The following is a 19,207-nucleotide window of genomic DNA, read 5'->3' as shown; positions in this document are numbered from 1 at the left end:
CCGAAAGTTAGCAAAGCCCCTCCCGACACAAAATCGTAAATACGACATTATTAATGTGTCATCAATAAATTGATCACATCGGACCCTAGACAAGATTAGATTCTGTCGTTCCAATATAATTTCAAAACTAAAGGAGTTACCACTAAAGAGCATTGTGTGAACAAAGTGCACATTTCAATACATATGTACGGTACCACCTTAATTTCGTGGCATGGATGGGGCCACGGTGGCTCAGTGGTAGAGCGTTCACCTCTGGTGCTTGGGGTCCTGGGTTCAAAACCTGCTCTCGCCAAATGAACTTTCGGACAAACACCGTGTGCGAGGGTTTTCTCGGGGATCTCCCGTTTCCTCCCACTTTCTTAATTCCACCGTTTCATTCATCTCTCTCTTAATCACCGTCTCCTTTAGCCTAACCGGCAAAATCGTGGGACCTAAAACTCAAGAATTTCATTTCATTTTCGTGGCATGGAGTCCTCTTAAGTACGTTGATAGAACTTCAGTTCGGGATAGACATGACGAAGGTTATAGGCGTAACCTGTAATTTCGGCATTATAGTGGAGCATTTGTACAAGAATCGATACCTGTGTGTGAGTGTGTTATTCGTTTCATTATTGTTTTCTCTTCTCACATGCAACGTATGGATGTGTGAATTATAACACGTTTAGTGGCACGTGACATGGGATTGCAACATTGGGATGACATTGCTCGTTCGTTCATTCACATGTTAAAGCGACGTTCACCTGAGCGTTTCGTTTATAAGTGGCAGGTCATTAACGGTGACGGATCTGTTGGTAACGATTCTCGGTCTAACAGCAAAATGTCTTTCTTTTTCACCCCAAACAGTTAATTTACTTTCGCAGATTAAGGCGCCATATAATGCATCGACGGAAAAGTGTTGATGAAACCTTACATAGTTTGGGCCGTAGAATCCAAATCTGCAATCAAAAATTGGGGTTTCCATTTGAAATTTCAAAGTTGACCCCACCCCAACCCCCAAGGGGTGGGTCTAGAGGGTCGAGTTTGGTTTCATCAGATAGTTTTTTTAATATTACTAAAACGTGTTTTTTGGTTTTTCGATTCGAAGTTAAGTTCTCGATTTATTCCACCGTGTCCAGACTTTTGATTCACTCTGTATATATATATATATATATATATATATATATATATATATATATATAAAACGAGAAACAAATCAATCATCTCCTAGCTCGCTCCTCATGACATCACACAGTATGAGTAACGTGAGATGTAGGAAAAGTCTTACTGACCTGTTGAAAATGTGACAAGTATTTGTTAAATGGTGCTGAATTGGGTAGAATTGTACCAACTTTTTCATAAAATGGGCTGAAAATGCCAGCGTGGTATCAATGGGCCGATGAATGACAAAAAGGGCTGAATTTGGTACAATTGTACCAAGTGTGGCAACAGTGCTACATAGGCTACATACATGTTAAGCGAGTGACACAATAAGACAATTTATAAAAGTTTAAACAACTGTAAATACCGCCTGCTACTTGAACAGACAATGACAATTGTTTTTCACCATTGCACAGCAAAAAGGCTATGTTGTTCAATGAAGTTGCCATTTGACTTTGTTATATGTCGAGTAATAAATGTAGGTTTACCAGGCTGGAAAGGCCTTCTAACATTTTTACTACTTTGCTCAGTGTCTAGTATTGTTTTGAAATTTGTTGTATGGTGTGGCTTCTCTCTTATACTCTCGTAGTTGAAGCTTGATTTGGGAGTGGTTCGTTGTCAGATCTTGGCTAGGAGAGCTCTTTGTGTGTATTTTTGTAATCCAATTCACAGTGGCACGCTGTTTACCCAGGTCACTATTTGTTGGGAAACATTACCACTGTACACTTCTAGAGTTTCTTTAAGTGTAGTGATGAACTGTGTTTTCCTCGTCTTCAGAGAGCTATGGATGTGTCTCCGGATCATGTCTTCTCTGAGTAGTTCCTGTTGATGTTTGTTTGTTTCAGGGGCAATTAGCAGCATACGGCTGTATATTGTATGTGAAGTCTTTGGCAACTTCTCTTTCAGATATATTAGGAGAAAGATTTTTATGTGAATGCCTTTGTGTTTGTGAGGGTTAATTTGTGTATTATGTTTTGGTTGCTTGCTGTGTGTTCTTGTTTGGGATTGCAAATTGTGTTTCTTGTTGCGGAGATGTATATATGTATCAGGGTCGTAATAATGGGTGGGGTAAAACGGGGCCCCGTCGACCCATTAATTACTCAGTAAGCTACTGATTTTATTATTAACTTCTTATGTGCAAGTAAAAATCATTATCAATTTTAAAATTGCCAGCAATTTTAGTAATATTTTTCTGTTTTCTGGGAGTCCCCAAGCCTACACTGTAAAAGATTTCGCCTTAAATTTACTGACCGATTACCGTCAACTCTCGCTGCCATCCGATTACCCTAAATTTTACGGACCACCGTTTTTTCATAAAAACGGCAAACCGTATATTTAGAAGCAAAATAATATTGACCATGTTTAGGAAAAAATTTGGTACCGTATATTTTGCGGTAATTTACCGTAATATTTAGGGGGCATTTAAAAAAAAAGCACAGGTATGTTATTACCGTACAAGATTTCGGTAATTATCACACCCAGTGGCGTATTTAGGGGGGTGGCTTCCGGGCTTCAGCCCCCCCCGAAATCTAACTTAATATAGTAAAGTAAATGAAATATCTTGCAGAATTCTCACATTTCCAGGCAAAGCCCCCCCGAAAGTTAGCAAAGCCCCTCCCGAAACAAAATCGTAAATACGCCACTGATCACACCGATTCATTATCAACAGGTCCTTGACGGTCCAGCATGCCCTCTTGCTAGATCCAGTAATAATTCTTGCTGGGCAATATATATTGACCCAATTTTCATCGAATTGCTGGAAACTGTATCAGTACACACACTGGCTAGCAATATTACATACAAAAAAAGAAAAAAAAAACTACTTCTTGAATTTTATAGCTGAGTTTTCGCACGCTTTGAAGATGTAGTTAGAACAAACATCCATGTCCTTTTAAGGTATTCATAAATCGATATTCTGTTGCAGTGTTAAGACTAGCTTTATTGCATGTGTTTTCGCTATAAGTACCAGTAGACTAATAGATCTCCCAGAAAAAATAATGACAGCATGGGCGCCCGATGAAAATTTTCTAGGGGACTCATCTCCCTGGTTACTATATACTCTATTACATTTGATATTTTTTTTATTTGTACCGGTATTAAGAAATTTAATATGTTTTAATTAGCTAGGGAGCAACCCCCTGCCCCTCCTTCGGGCACACATGAGTGACAGTATACTTTTATTTCTGTAACAAAAAATTCCAGTGGATGCAACACAATTTATGTAACGCTGTACTAAGTACGGTAAACTACGAAGCACTTTTCCTAAATTTTTTTTTTCTAAGTATTTCAACATTGTGATTCTAATTCTAGCTTCACCACCACTCGTAGTTGTCTACATTATCATAAGACTTTAGTTTATACATCCAGCAGCTTCTTGGTTTCGAATCGTTGCACTTTGGAGCGATCTGCTTGCCACGATAGCCAACTCAAGTTTTGTTTGTCACCGAACAAAGTTCAAATATTAACATGGTGCTTTCCCATACATTACCTTGCTTACTGTTGAATTTCCAGGATATATTCAACAGTAGTAGGCCTACTGTATATATCACACCAGAAAACCACACACTAAACAAACAAACAAAAGAAAGAAACAAAACAAAACAAAGCACAATACATCCGAACCTACGCGCCACCAATCCTCGCTTCGAATGTGCTTTTTCTCTCCAATGCGCATGCCCGACGCAAGCATCTGACAGGAAAACGGTATCCTACCATTATTTTAGAAAAACGGTAAACCATATATTTTTCATGGTAGGACACACTTATTTTCACGGTTATTGGTTACAGTGTAGAGGCCTCGCTGAACTCGTTTATTACTCAGTACTGAATATTTCTATTGCTATTCACATGTTATGTATGGGGAAAATTATAATGCTAAAATTACCAGCAATTTTATTAACATTTTTTTGGGGAGCCACCAAGCCTATAGGGCCACTTCTTATGTATGAGAAATAATCATTGTGGTGAAATTCTAGATTACTAGTAATTTTCGTAATATTTTTTAGTTCTTGGAGTTCCTAAGCCCAAGGGGACCCACAAAACTCGTTTATTACTTTTAACTGAATATTTATATTCTGTTATTTATTTCTTATGTGGAAGAAGTAATCATGAAATAATTTTTGAAGATGTTCGAAAATCTCATATTTTTTTCAAAAATAGTGGATACAACATTTTACATACCAAGATATTTATTGTTCTCGGCACCCAAATCAACATACAGCGGTACATAGGGCAGGGCTATGATGGAAAATCAGTGATGAACGGAGTTCATAATGGTTTACAAGCAAGAATTAGTAATACTACTCCAAACGCTCCGTACGTTTATTGCTGTGTGCATAATCTGGTCTCACGCTCCGTACGTTTATTGCTGTGTGCATAATCTGGTCTTCGCATACGTATGGCAGGGCTATGATGGAAAATCAGTGATGAACGGAGTTCATAGTGGTTTACAAGCAAGAATTAGTAATACTACTCCAAACGCTCCGTACGTTTATTGCTGTGTGCATAATCTGGTCTCATGCTCCGTACGTTTATTGCTGTGTGCATAATCTGGTCTTCGCATACGTTTCCATTTTTTATGTTGTTCTAGATATTTTCCGTTTTTTCTTTTTAGTTCTACTGCTCCAAAATAGTCACTTTTAACTTTTGGTGATGAAATGGCTTCAAAATTAAAGATAGAAAGTCTAAAAAAACGTGTAATTAGATGGGAAACAAAACATACTACTGTTAGCAGAATGAAAAAGTGAATTGCTGGTGTTCAAGAGTTCTTTACTGCGATTTGTCTGACAAGTAAGAAAATCAATACTGAGTTGAGAGTAGCTGAGTCGTTAAAGAAGATAGAGAAATTTGAATCTGTGTTGATCCTAGTCATTTGGGAAAAGATCCTAATGTCCATGTATGTAACTTCCAAAAGTTTGCAGTCTTCTGATATTGATCTGCAAATAGCAGAGAAAAATCTGAAAAAAATCACTGCAGCACATGAGAGATCTTCGGGGAGTATGACGACTTATGTAATGGGCGCACTGTACTCTTGACGGGTTCTTTACCAACAGTAACTATATGTATTGTACAGAACTGTGGTATACAGAAGAGTAAATAAAATCGTTTATCTTTGATGTGATTTCGCAGCACCTTTTACAGGTTCTTTACCAATAAAACTAAGAATTTATTCTTGAAAGATTGTACCTTTATTTATATTGTGATGTTTCGGAAGGCGCAGCGGGACATGTCCCGGTATCCCTATGCGTCAGCACGGGCCTGCTCGACCTCGACCGCAAGGTATCTTCGGTATGTCTTTACCCTAAAACTGAACTGAAGGTCTTGGTCACCTTGCACAGACTACATGCAAACATACATACATACATACGGTACTTTATTATTACTACTACTACTACTACTGTTATTATTATTATTATTATTATTATTATTATTATTATTATTATTATTATTATTATTATTATTATTATTATTATTATTATTATTATTATATAATAGGTTTTCACTGCAAAATTATTATCATAAATGTTGAAATTACTATCATAATCATAGAAGTCGCAGAAAATATGCCATAAACTATTCATAAAAAAGAGAAAATTAGTTTTAGGAAACCCATGTATCTGACTTTACCTTCATCTGAATAAGTAAAGGGTACAAGCCACCACACTAAAGTTTCTTGCTCTCGCTTCTTAAATTGAATAATATCATACTAGACTTCCTACGGAAGTATTTACTAACGACATATGAACAAAAGTGTAATAAAGGTTTTCAGGAAACTTTGTGTCAAAGAAAACTCACTGAAGAATGTAATTACTTTTGGTGATTAAAATATCACCGGCCAGTGAATGTATAATGTGAGGCCCGACCCGAGTCCGAAATATGTTTTAGCGTTTATAGCCGAGCTCGGCCCGAACTCACATGATAATTAAATAAGCCCGAATTACAGAAACTTTAATCATTAACACAAAATTGTATTTTTATTGACAGCAATTAGAGGTCACAGAAAGAAGGGTGCAATATATATCGTTGTACAGTATATTTACAAAGTGAGGGCCGAAGAGGCCTGAGAAATATTGTTGTATGTTTAAAAATTTACAGCCCGAGCCCTGCCCGGGTTCGAAGTTATATATACTTAGTAGGCCCGAGACCGTGGACACCTCTACACCGTGAGTTGAATGCGAATGGAGATAAGGCGAAGATCAGTAGTTGGTGTGGGTATATCCAACGTACTTCCTGGTTGTGGCAGTTTGGTTACACCGTGAACTTGCATAAGAACAAAGTAAACATGGGACCTCCATAGAGCGTCATAAAGGCGTGTATACTGTACGAGTTCAAACTGGGATCAAATACCGCTGCAGCGGGACGGAAGATATGCCAGGCTTTTGATGAGAGTGTCATTACTACGCGGACAGTGCAGCGGTGGTTTAACAAGTGTAAGGACGGTGACGAAACACTCGGAGACGTATCACATACCGGAAGACCAACACATGTACAAAATGAAGATATGCAGGCAGGAATTAAGAAGAACAGTGGCCAGACATGTGAGGAACTGGCATTATAAATTCAGTGTGAGTGGAGAAACAATTTGGCAGCATCTACATCAACTTGAGTAACACTACAAGTTGGGTCGATGGGTCCCGCATGATTTGAGTCCGGGCCAGAAAGCAACGCGAGTAGACATCCGCGTTTCATTGCTGTCTCGTCTGAGGAAGGAGCCATTTCTAGACAGCGTGTTGATATGTGATGAGAAGTGGGTCCTTTACGAGGCTCCACGGCGCAGTCATCATTGGTTAGCATCCCATGAACTGGTTCCAAAACAGTTGAAACCAGCACTGCACCAGAAGAAAGTTCCTCCTGTGTGTTTGGTGAACTGCTCGGGCATCGTGTATCAAGAACTGCTACCAGCTGATCAGAGCATCAATGCAACTGTGTACTGTCAGCAGTTGAGCCATGTTCAAGAAAAACTCAACAATCTGGAGCCATCATTTCTCAATTGCAAAGGAGTCTCCCTATTACAGGAAAACGCTAAGCCCCACATGACTAGGATGACCCAGGACATCATTCTACGCCTTGGATGGGAAACACTATTGAATCCACCATACTCTCTGGACATTGCGTCGTCCGATTATCACCTGTTCCATTCCTTGGACAATCACCTTAGAGGACGCCAGTTCAAATTCCTAGTAGAAGTGCAAAATGCACTTGATACATTCTTCGCTTCACGGCCCACCAAGATCTACCGCGATGGAATCTTTGGCCTTCCAGAACATTGGCAGAAGGACGTCAATGCTAATGGAAACTAATTTTGATCTTCTACGCACGTCTTAAGTGATATATCGATGTTCGAGGGTGGTGAGTGATGAAGCGACAAAACTTTTGGTTACCTTCATAACTCCCAACAGTAAGCTACCCCTTCTGAAGTTTTAAATGAAAAATACGTCTTCTAGACTTTTATATGAAAGATGATTTATACCATGTGATAGATTTCGCAATGAAAGTAGTTATGAGATATGAACAAAATCAACTGAGTAGTTTTTTGAGAAAATCGATAAAGAAGAACTTACCCCTAAATGTGAGCTACTCCTAATTTTTATATAAACATATTCGTCTATATTATATTTTTGTTAACGAAATATTTATTTACAAACTGCTGTTGTATTCCTCCATTATGTTCTTTTTTTCTGAAAACATTGAAAGGCGAGCTTGTATTTCACATGCAGATCTTCTACCAGTATCAGTGAGTTGGAACATCTTAAAGAACAAGGGAATCTTTATAATACTTTGTTTGATATATCGTGATCCGTATCTCAAGAGTTCTACAGTCTCTTTCCTGTGCCAATCGAGAGACCAGGGTTCCATTTCTAGCAGGGACTCATGTGATTCGGATCCCACGTTAAGGTGTAGGTTCACGTCTCATATAGCCTCCTTGCTGAAAGTAATGCTAAATTCCGAATCCAACTTTATTTTGTGCCTTCAAAGAAAAATTCATAACTAAAAGTGAGTTACAAAGCTCAGCCTCAATTTTGATTTTCATTTGTGTTTTAGTAGAAATTTATCACAGGCAACTGAAATTCTAGGGTATTTTTCTCCCTTCTTTTCGAAAATTAGATTCTGAATCGATGAAAGGCAAGGTTAGTAACTCGGTTACAATTACAATTTGTCAGGATAGTGTGAAGCTAGTGTTGCCAAAAATCCGGTATTTTAAATGATACTTCAATTTTTTTTTACCTCCTTGTCCGGTTTCCGGTACGACCTCAAAACCGGACGATAAATATCCGGTAAATTTCCTCTTACTAGTCTTGTTCTCTATTCTATTCAGATTATTTTGGAGTGATGAAAGTGAACATGGTCATAACAGAGCTTATAATTCGCTTTGATATCAACCTGTTGTGCGTGGAATTTGCTAAAGAGTTGAAGGCAAAAAGATGTAGTGAACTTATCAAAACTGTTAAAGGTCAACAAAAGTGCATTTTCAAGAGCGCAGCTATCAGTGCTTCATCCTCAGCTACATCATCCAATTAAATAATGCATCTAGATCCAGTGAAAGTAGGTTATGTAGGCATTACAAGAGATTACCAGCCCCAGCGAAGCTGGTAAAAGTATATTTTGTGCATGCCATATAATTATATTGCCAATTATATTTGCTTTTTTTGTTTTAAATACGATGTATTCTTGATGGTACACTACAAAAATTACATGTGCCAACTCAAACAAAACTGGAATAAGTAAATTTAATAAAATGCTTCAAGAGTAACTAAAGTTATTAAAATCGAACTCCGCATCGCTCAATTTTATTTAACCACTTTCAGGGTATTGACATTTTTTTTAATAAGCGATGATGTCACAATCTTAAGAGTAGGCCTATACGCACTCCAGGAGGGCGTGCGGTATTTCCATTTTCAAAAGTTTGCAACTCTATGTAAAGAACGGTGGCATTTACTAATTAATTACCAGTATAACGGATAATTGAACTTCAGTTTCACTCATTAATGCTCAGTTGCACCAACTGAGGATTAATCTGTGGATAGGGATTAAACTCAAGTTAATCATCGAAGTGAGGATAATGTCTACGTATGGCAAGATAGTTCCCCCACTTTAGAAAATTGAAACAATGACTAGGTCATTCGTTTGTACTACGTTTGTACCGTTTGTACCGAAAAAAGTTTTGTTTGCACCCTGATAGTTTTCGAGAAAGAGAGGATGACGATTGGGCAGGCCCGTATTTAGGTAAGTGCTACTCTATGCTGGAGCACAGGAGACAGAATTTAGGGGGGGGGGGGCAAAATTTTGGATTTTTGAAAGATTTACAAATAGGTAATATTTAAAACTAGGAACTCACAGAGTCTGCGCAAGCGCGAGAAAATATGTTAGTGTGTTTTTTAATTCGCTCTAATTACAGTAGTTATACTAATTAGCTAGCTTATCTGATTATTTTTAAAAAGTTATCCTCTCCCAGCCCCACCCAAGGGATAAGGATGAACTTGAACATAATGGAAACTAATATCGTTAACCTCAGCGACCTCGAAAACTATGAATTCAACACTAATATCTGTCATTTTCGATTATTTTTTAAAATCTTGCTCTCTCCCTGGAAAGTGGAGTATGACTTTGAAGTTGAATTTAATTAAAACTGTTACTATTCATCTCAGCGACCGCAAAAACTATGAATTAAACTCTAATATTGCTCGTTTTCGGGGAGGCGGCAATTTACTTAAAGCACAGGGGCGCAGAATATATAAATACGGGCCTGCATTTGGGTGGGCTATCTTGGCACCAAGATAGCACCCCGTATTACAGCACAAAAAATTGAAATACACCATTCGAAAGTACATCGTTTGTACCGTTTGTACAAAAAAAGATTTGTTTGTACCCTGATAGTTTTCGAGAAAGAGGGGATGACATTTGAGAGGGCTATCTTGACGCCAAGATACCCCCCTTCCGTATCATAGCACAAAAAATTGAAATACACCATTCAAAAGCAAATCGTTTGTACCGTTTGTACAGAAAAAAAATCGTTTGTACCCTGATAGTTTTCGAGAAAGAGAGGATACATTTGAGATACTATCTTGTACGCAAGATAGGCCCCGTAATTTGAGTTTTAAAAATCTTGTCTGGACGGAGTCGTGGGGAGGGGTTCCTTGCTGACGTAACTGTTAAATAAAGTGTCATGGTGAGACGTGGCACTAACTTAACCTTTCCTACTCTACCCTACACTTCAAAATAATGGCTAAATATTGAATGTAAGGAAAACTAACGTAACAAAACATAACTTACTCTACCCTTCATTTGGAGCGTTTACCTCTAGTGCATGGGATCCCTGCTTCCATTGCCGGCCAAAGGGTACTTCCGTTTCCTCCCACATCCTCATTCCACCAATTCTTCCATCATCATTCACTTGCTTCAATCATCGTCTCCCTTAGCCTAAAGGCCATAACGTTGGTCGTTAAAAATTTCATTTCATTTTGATACCCTTCATTTAAAAAGAATGGTTAAACATTGTGCTAATGCAATCTAACCTATTCTACCCTATATTTGAAAATAATGGCAAAGGATTAAGCTAACATAATCTAACTTAACCTACAATACTCTACGCTGCGCTGCCGTGAGATACCATAATATTCTCTACTCTTCTCTATCCTACCCTATACTTGAGTGCAAAAACCGAACGTTGAATTTAAGATAAGACGGTATTTGTGTGAAGCTTAGCGTAGTTTGTAGCCAAACATTATTTAAGGAAAAGGGATTACCCGCGATTATCCGCTTAACTGGTGGATAAAGAAGCCTGATTTGTTAGAACATATGTATTCTTTTATTATTATTATTATTATTATTATTATTATTATTATTATTATTATTATTATTATTATTATTATTATTATTATTATTATTATTATTATTAGACCTAAAGTATCCATATTTGATTTGGTTTGGAGTTTAGCACCCCTTTCACCAGCGACGTTATATGAGACCCGGTTCTACAGCTTAACGTAAGATCCAAAGGGCGGATCTCCCACGCCATACCGCTTATTATTATTATTATTATCATCAGGTATTCTGCCTTTCGGCAGGTTCTGGGACTAATGAGGATTTTTTTCAATTTTAGATTTGGGCCTGGAAATGTTTCTTCCACGTCTGTTGATTTTCAGTTTCCTCTTTTAACTCCCAATATTTTGTCCTATCTTTCAAATCATGGGTCAGCTGTGTTCTTCTTCCTATTCCTCGCTTCCCTTCCATCTTTCCTTCTAAGGAGGTGTGTCTCAAGATGTGTCCAATCCAATTGGCCTTTCTATGAAGAATGGTGGCTAGAAGTGTCCTCTTCTCTCCTAACCGTTTTAAAACATCTTCGTTTGTTGCTCTCTCTGTCCATTTTATCTTCTCCATCTTCCTCCAACACCACATTTCGAAGCTCTCCAAATATTCTTCTCCAACTTCCGTAATGTCCATGTCTCTGAACCATACAATCCAATCTTGCTCCGTAACTTCTTAATATTCAGCCTACTAGTTAAGAGTGATCTTCTCTTGTTGAATGCTTCTTTAGCTATGGCAATTCTTGATCTGATCTCTTTGGTGCAGTAAGCGTCTCTCGTCAAAACACTTCCCAGATACTTGAAATTATCGACCTCTTCAAGTTCTCTTTGTTCTACTCTGATTCGTAAGGGCGTGTTTCCACGTGATATTCTCATAACTTTCGACTTTTCGATGTTAATTTCTATTCCATACAGTTTTCCAGTGTGAACTATTTTGTCAATCATCTCCTGTAGTCCTCCTGTTTTAGCTATTATAACCGTATCATCTGCATACCTGATCTTGTTAATGATCTGTCCTCCAATCTTGAAGTCTCCAGTTCTTATTAATGCTTCCTTCATTAAACATTCACTGTAAATGTTGAATAATTGTGGCAAAAAGCTACATCCTTATCTGACTCGTCCTATGTACAGGTTTTGAATGAGTCGTCGAACTCTCCAGTTGACTCCGATTTCTTTAATTATTTTCAGAAGTTTCGTCCAATTGACTCGATGAAGCAGAAACACAACTCTTCCTTTATATCAAGAATTGTTTCTGATACAATTCTCATCAATCGAAAAGCATATCTTGTGTTGGAATCCAAATTGATCTTCTTCTAATCTCTCATCTATCTTACTTTCCAGTTGCCTGTTCAGTATGCGTGCAATGATCTTCCCAATGTGGGGAATCAGGCTAATGGTTCTGTGATCGCTGCACTTCTTTGCTTGATTTTTCTTGGGCAATGCAACCATTGTAACATCAAGAAAATTCTTTGGCCATTCTCCAATCAGGTAGATCTTGTTAGTAAGTGAGGTCAGTACTTTCATTGCATTGTCTCCTAATTCCTTCAGCAAATCTACTGGTATGTCGTCGTCTCCAGTGGCCTTTCTCCTTCGCATGTCTTTGATTGCTTGTACTACTTCACTTTTCAATATACTGAATCCTTTTTCATCATCATTCACCTCTTCCCCTGCTTAGATCGCAATATCTTTGTGGCGGTTCTTCTGGTCATACAGATCTTTTATGTATTCCTCCCAAATTCTAAGGATTCTTTGATGGTCAGTGGTTACATTACCGTGTTGATCTTCGATACCGAACGTTCGTATACTTTTGTTAGCTGTCTCTTCTCATTCTTGTGATTTCCGGTACATCAGATCATATCTGCTGCGCCGTTGAAGTTCCATTATTTCTTCACCTATCTGCTCCATGTACATTTCTTTGGCTTTGCCCGTTTCTGTTCTCAATTCGTTATTCAGCTTTCTGAATTCATTGATGTCTGTGTTTCTTGCCCTTCTGCGTTCCTCCATCTTCTTAAGCATTTCTTCAGTTATCCATGCTCTTTCCATCCTACCAGTGTTATTGTGAAGTGTGTCAAGTAGAGTCTGTTTAACTTTTCCCGAAGTATTTTCTAGATTGTCAACCATATCTCCCATTGCACATAATTTTTCTTCAATCTCTTGTTTCACATCATCGTCGATATTTCTTAGTCGCTCTAAGTTCCATTTTCGATTTCCCCTCACATTTTTCTTGATCGATTTTAACCAGGTCTGCACTTCCGCTACCAGTAGATTGTGATCCGAATCAACGTCCGCTCCTGCATGTCTTTACGTCTCGTACACTATTCCTGAAACGTTGCTTCACAAGAATGTAATCGATTTGGTAGCGTTTCTTATCTCCTGGACTTTTCCACGTGTACAGCTTGGTTTTCCTTTTTTAAACCAAGTGTTCGTCACCACCAGATCATGTTGCCTATAGAAATCGATAAGCATTTGACCTTGTTCGTTTCTTCTACCTAGTCCAAATGTTCCCACTACCTTATTCGTAGCTCCTTCTCCTACTACGCTGTGGGAGTCTCCCATTACTATGGCGTTGACCTTACCTCTTCCTTCTTCATCCAATATGTCACTGATCTGATCATACATTACTTCTACTTCATTATCATCATGGTCGATTTTTGGCATATACACTTGTATTATCACAATATCCACTGATTTTGCATATAGATAGTTTTCCAAACATCAAGCGGTCACTGCAGTATTCCACTTTGATTACACTTCTTGCTACTTCGTTCTTCATTGCTTTCGCGACACCATTCTCGGGCTTATCGCCACCCGAATAGTATATTCTGTAATTTCCTGATACTATTTCATCTTTACCTTTCCATCTCACTTCACTTAAGCCCACTATGTCCACTTTATATTTGTCCATTTCCACTTTTAAATTTTCAAGCTTTCCCTCACGTCGTAGAGTTCGTAAGTTTCAGGTTCCCATGCTGAAATGAAAGTTATTGTTTTCTCCTCTGATGATTCTTCCCAGAGTAGTCCGCACCCGGAGATCCGAATGGGGGACTATTTTACCTACGGAATTTTTTAGCTCAGGAAGAACCATCATGTTTATTTATTCTCCTCCTTCGTGTCTTCTGGGAAAAAGATAATGCGGTAGTATTCCCATTTCCATTCCACGTCTCCATGCCGTTGACCATCTAGTGGTTCATCCGCCTTTTAGGACAGTTTCCCCTCCTAAGGACAAGAAGGTGCCCTGACCTCCACCCGCTCATCCGCCCTCCGAGAAGGTCGTTGGCACTTGGTAGAAGCTGACTCCTTATCCCGGGAGTCGGTCGGTCCCCACATACGTTAGCCGCCAAAACCGTTGCCCGCTTTCTCCCTCGAGGAGGTGAAGGTTGGAATTTTCTCTTTTAGGATGAGACCCGAAGGTTTTTCTCAAACCTCTCCAGTACTTTCAGAAAGCTCATCCCGTTTATCAACAAAAAGCTATGCGCTGTTATATAAGTTTTGAAAAGGAAATGTTTGTCCACCACCATTAAACATATTTGCCTTCCTGAGGAGTCAACTTCGGCCGCTTTGTTCCCATATTTAGTAAGAAAAGTTACCATATACTACGCCAATCAGTTTACAGTTGTTACTCCACTCTTTTGGCCAATCAAACGTATGATATTGTATGACGTCATATCGTAAACGTCATAGTTTTATACAGGTTCCGATTGTTCGTGGATAAGTTAATCTTTTCTCACAAAGATGCAACGATGTAAGATTCTTAATCAAAGAGGAAAGTAAGAGAAAGAGAAAAGAGAAGAGTAAATCTTATCCGATCTTAATCCTCGGTTTGTGCAACCGAGCATAAGTTTCTTTTCTAAAAATTCCTGCGTTTTCTATCAATTTGCGAAATCCGCCCACATATCTCTGTAGCTAGAAAAATGTTCCTATGTTCTTACGTTTGGCAATCTGGTTTTATTACGTCTGGCATATATTTAACCCAGAATGCATTTCTGTGATCTGATGATCTGAAGATTATGTCCATTATATGTTTCTGTAAATGTTCTGTAAATGTTTAACTCTATGTAAATCTCTTTGCAGTGAAATATGAGGGATGCTATGTTGATGGAAAAACAAGGACACTGAAAGGACCTGCGAATTATGATGATGTAAGAACACGGACGCCAGATGCATGTCGGGAGTTCTGTACACATCAAAATTATGACGTCTATGGATTAGAATATGGGTATGAATACAATGCAGAATTAGAATTTCGATTTTCGTATAAAAGGATATTAATATTATTGGAGACTAATAAAATGATCACATGAAGGGCGCAAGAAAGCGGATTATAAAAGTCATGGAAGATAAAAAGGACACGCTTTGTTTGGTGAAAATCGGGTAATTGCTACTAAAAGGTAGAGGAAAGCAAGGATGTTATAAATAGATGATCTGAACATATGTATCTTCATCCTATTAAATCGATGAAGCCAAAAAAAACAACCGAGCATCAGCACGTCTGATTGGCTACTCTCGTTTCTGCCATCGTCTGATTGGCTACTTTCGTTTACGCCATGATTGTTGGCTCAAAACATTGCGATCCTATTGGGCAGAGTGGGCAGAGTAGGGGTGGCGAAACTGTGACGTATGGCTTCAAGATTTTGTTGTAAGGGCATATTCTCTATTTTATAAGATCCTTGGAGGAAAGGGCATTGAATATCTTTTCTATATTTTTTCTTTCTTTTCTAAGAAAATATATTATTAATAAAAGTTAAAAGAATCTTGTTTGTGATTGCATCACCGGAAAATGGCCGAACCGTTTAAAATGGATTTTAGGGGATTATAGTTACCACCTAAATCGAACTGTGTTTTTTTTTTATCACATTACTTTGATTAAAAGCATCTCGGAAGGGGGCATCACGGGCCAAAATTTACGCGAAAAGTTGGGTTTCAAACGATCCTGTCAAATTAGGAAGATAAAACTTGGTATATAACCTCCTTATTAAAAATATGTGGACTCGTGCCATAGTGTTTTTGAAAATTCTCGTTTTAAGGAGGGAGGTATCATTTTCTACGATTTCTTTCTTCATATTGAAACTGACGTTACCTGTTGCTTGTGATCGGGACAAAGAGAAATAGTTAAAAATGAATTTTGGAGCATTATTAGTACGTAGCATTGGGCACGTAGCTTGAGCTGATTTTTTCGTGTTATTTTGATTACATAAAATGAAATGAAATTTTTAACTTTACATCCCACGGTTATGCCGGCTAGGCTAAAGGAGACGGTGATGATGAGAAATGAATGAAATGGTGGAATAAAGAAAGTGGGAGGAAACAGGAGAAACCCGAGGAAACTCACGCATATGGTTTTTGTCCGCCACAAAGTTCACTCGACGCGAGCTGGGATCGAACCAAGGACCCCATGCACCAGAGGTGAACATTCTACCACTGAGCATTTTGATTAAATAGGCATCCTAAGGAGGTAGAGGGTTCAAAATTTATTTAAAAAATACAGTATGTCAGAAGCTTGTCTAGTTAGGAGGATGAAACTCGGGATATAAACCCTTCAGTAAAAAATAGAGGCAGGCCTGTACAAGTGTTTTTAAGTTTTTTTTTTTTTTTTTGGTTTAAGGGGTGATATTTTCTACACGTTGAAATGGGTGACATCCAGAAGTCCTAAACGGCAGAAGTCCTAAAAATATAGGCACTAGTCCTAAATTTTAGGACTTGTGCCGTTTAGGACTTCTGCAGTTTAGGACTTCTGCCGTTTAGGACTTGTGCCGCGATATGATTCTTAGGACTTCTGGCGTTTAGGACTTCTGCCTTTTAGGACTTGTGCCGTTTAGGACTTGTGCCTTTTTCATTCACTTGCTTTAGTTCTGAAATTCGCCACCACCACACGAAATTGGGACAATGCAGCAAATAGTTGGCAATAATGTTACGAACGTAGCTAATTCCAACAGTAATAGCTATATTGTACTACTAAGATTATTATTATCACTATCTGTTCTGCACTTATACACAAGTTATATAATACAACCTATTTCATTCTAAGAATTAATTACATAATTAGTTAAGAAATTAGTTTCTTTGGAATGGAGATATGAGAATCCCAAGACAAATTCCTAAAACAAAAATAAATAAATAAAAAATTAAAAAAATGTTTAAAAAGCATATTTTACCAGACTTCTGAAACCAAGCAAACATTGCAATATATACTATGCGGAGCGTATTTTATTAAGAGTAGGACAAAAATCCACCAAAGTTTACTTAATTAGGACAAAAGCTCACTAGACATTTCACGAGTGAACATTAAATACCAACTGTATACATAAAGAACGCAGTAAATTTAAAATTGAACAAAGAAAATTTATTATGCAATATAGTGGGTGACATTCATAAGTCCTAAACGGCACAAGTCCTAAAAATATAGGCACTAGTCCTAAATTTTAGGTCCTGTTCCATTTTTGCAGAAATTACTACATAGTCATTTAGGGGTGTGGCCTGCAAATTTTTCTAGGGGAGCAGGCTTTTTATATATTAAAAGCAAATCAAAAGTTTATTTCCAGATTACGAAAGCTTCAATAAGACAATAAATTTATACATATTACACCTGTACATAAATACATAATATTATTATATTTCCAGTTAGTTCCTTTTTGAAACCTGAACCTTGACAGAGCGTAAATTTAAAACCACAGCTTGCGGGAAATGTATGAATAAGTTAGTTATAAGAAATCGGAAACTGTTCATGGAAGTCCATTTGTTTGATTGTATTTATCTTCTGTACTCTTATATAAAACAGTAAAGATGAGTGATTTTTTGGGCATACTACTACAAGTAGAGTCGTTAAATTTTAATTATAAAATATAATTTTCTTATGAAAGCAGGACATAAAAAAGAATTTTTGGAAATAAGTATCGGTAAAAGGGTGGGGCAAGATTTTTTTAAAGGGTAATGTATCTCGCAAGTTTCTGAAGCTAGTAAAATGAAACTTGGCATATAAACTTCCCTGTTTAAAAAAAAGACTGAAAATTGAACACATAAAAGGGAAAGAGCAAAGGGAGCACTTTTTTAATGTTCGAATTCCCCATTACTTACTCAGAAAATATGCAAATAAATTAAGGAAGGATTGTTTAAGTTAGATGCGTAAAACTCGGTATTTGAACTTTTAAATAAAAGTAATAAAATGCTATACGTTTCAGCGTCTTGAAAATTACACTTCTAAGGGGAAGGAGGGTCAATTTCTACAATATTAAAATATCCCAGTGCTTATGGGATTTAGGCAGAAAACTCTTTTCCTTTAGGCCTCGGTTCATCCAGTTAAGCAAACGAGAGTACAAAGTGGCTGATTAATTAGGTTTTTTAATTATTTTAACATGTTGACGAAGTTTAATTCTTTTAAAACTGTATTCTTTCACATTCTATTATAAACATCCATCATTTGCTGTAGTTATTAAACACGTTTAATAAACATAAAACAGACTGACCCCCGGTCCCGGCCAAGAATGTGTTTTTGGTGTTAAGCCATCATTTGTCGTTCGTAACATAATCTTTGATTTTAACTTCACGTACTATCAAGACTGAAGTCTCAGAAATGTAGCATATATGAAATACTACTACTACTACTACTACTACTACTACTACTATAGTAATAATAATAATAATAATAATAATAATAATAATAATAATAATAATAATAATAATAATAATAATAATATGTACTTCTGAAATACGTATGCATCTATGTGTTATTAATTCTTTCATAATCTTGAAAGAAACTTTTTATTTGTTTTTAGTTTGTAAAAATCAAGGCCCTCTAGAATATCTTGCTGGCTACTCCCTGAATGACTATGTATTGGTTTCTGTACACGTATTGTGTTATCACTTGCTAGTCTAGTGTTATTTGTAGAACAAGACAATGGTTCTTGTCTTGGAATATTACTAGTTTGGTGTAGTAGTACAGTGACAGAGTGTGACCTATAATTTAATTTCCCTGTAGGGTATGCTATCTGCAATGCAATAAACTGTATATGCTTCTTCTTCCTAACAAGACTGGGCGATAAGCCCCTGCAATTCCATTACAAATAAGGACGAAATTATTTTATAAACTACTTGGTAAACCTTTGTTAATATAACGCTATTAATTCTTACAACCTTTTGTTAATCTTATTTAACAATTGCAAAATGAATAAGAGAGAAAATATATAATGATGATGATTGTTTATTTACATAAGGTATACATACAACAAAAGGGAATCTGTTGGTCACTACTGCGTATCTGCTAAACCAGGATC

The 19,207-nt window shown here is 37.3% G+C and overlaps 1 protein-coding gene across 1 annotated transcript in view; it reads left to right on the top strand.

Moving 5' to 3' along the window:
• Nucleotides 1-19,207, top strand: part of LOC145691609 (uncharacterized) — a 36,890-nt gene that overhangs the window by 4,042 nt on the left and 13,641 nt on the right. Inside the window, exon 2 of the mRNA XM_081767012.1 lies at nt 15,012-15,156. Coding sequence (XP_081623138.1) covers nt 15,012-15,156 — 145 coding nt within the window. The remainder of the gene's footprint in view (nt 1-15,011; nt 15,157-19,207) is intronic.

The sequence above is a fragment of the Thermobia domestica genome, chromosome 8 (assembly GCF_964235325.1).
Source record: "Thermobia domestica chromosome 8, izTheDome1.hap1.1, whole genome shotgun sequence".
NCBI classification, from domain to species: Eukaryota; Metazoa; Arthropoda; class Insecta; order Zygentoma; family Lepismatidae; genus Thermobia; species Thermobia domestica.
This window is presented reverse-complemented; position numbering and strand designations above follow the sequence as displayed.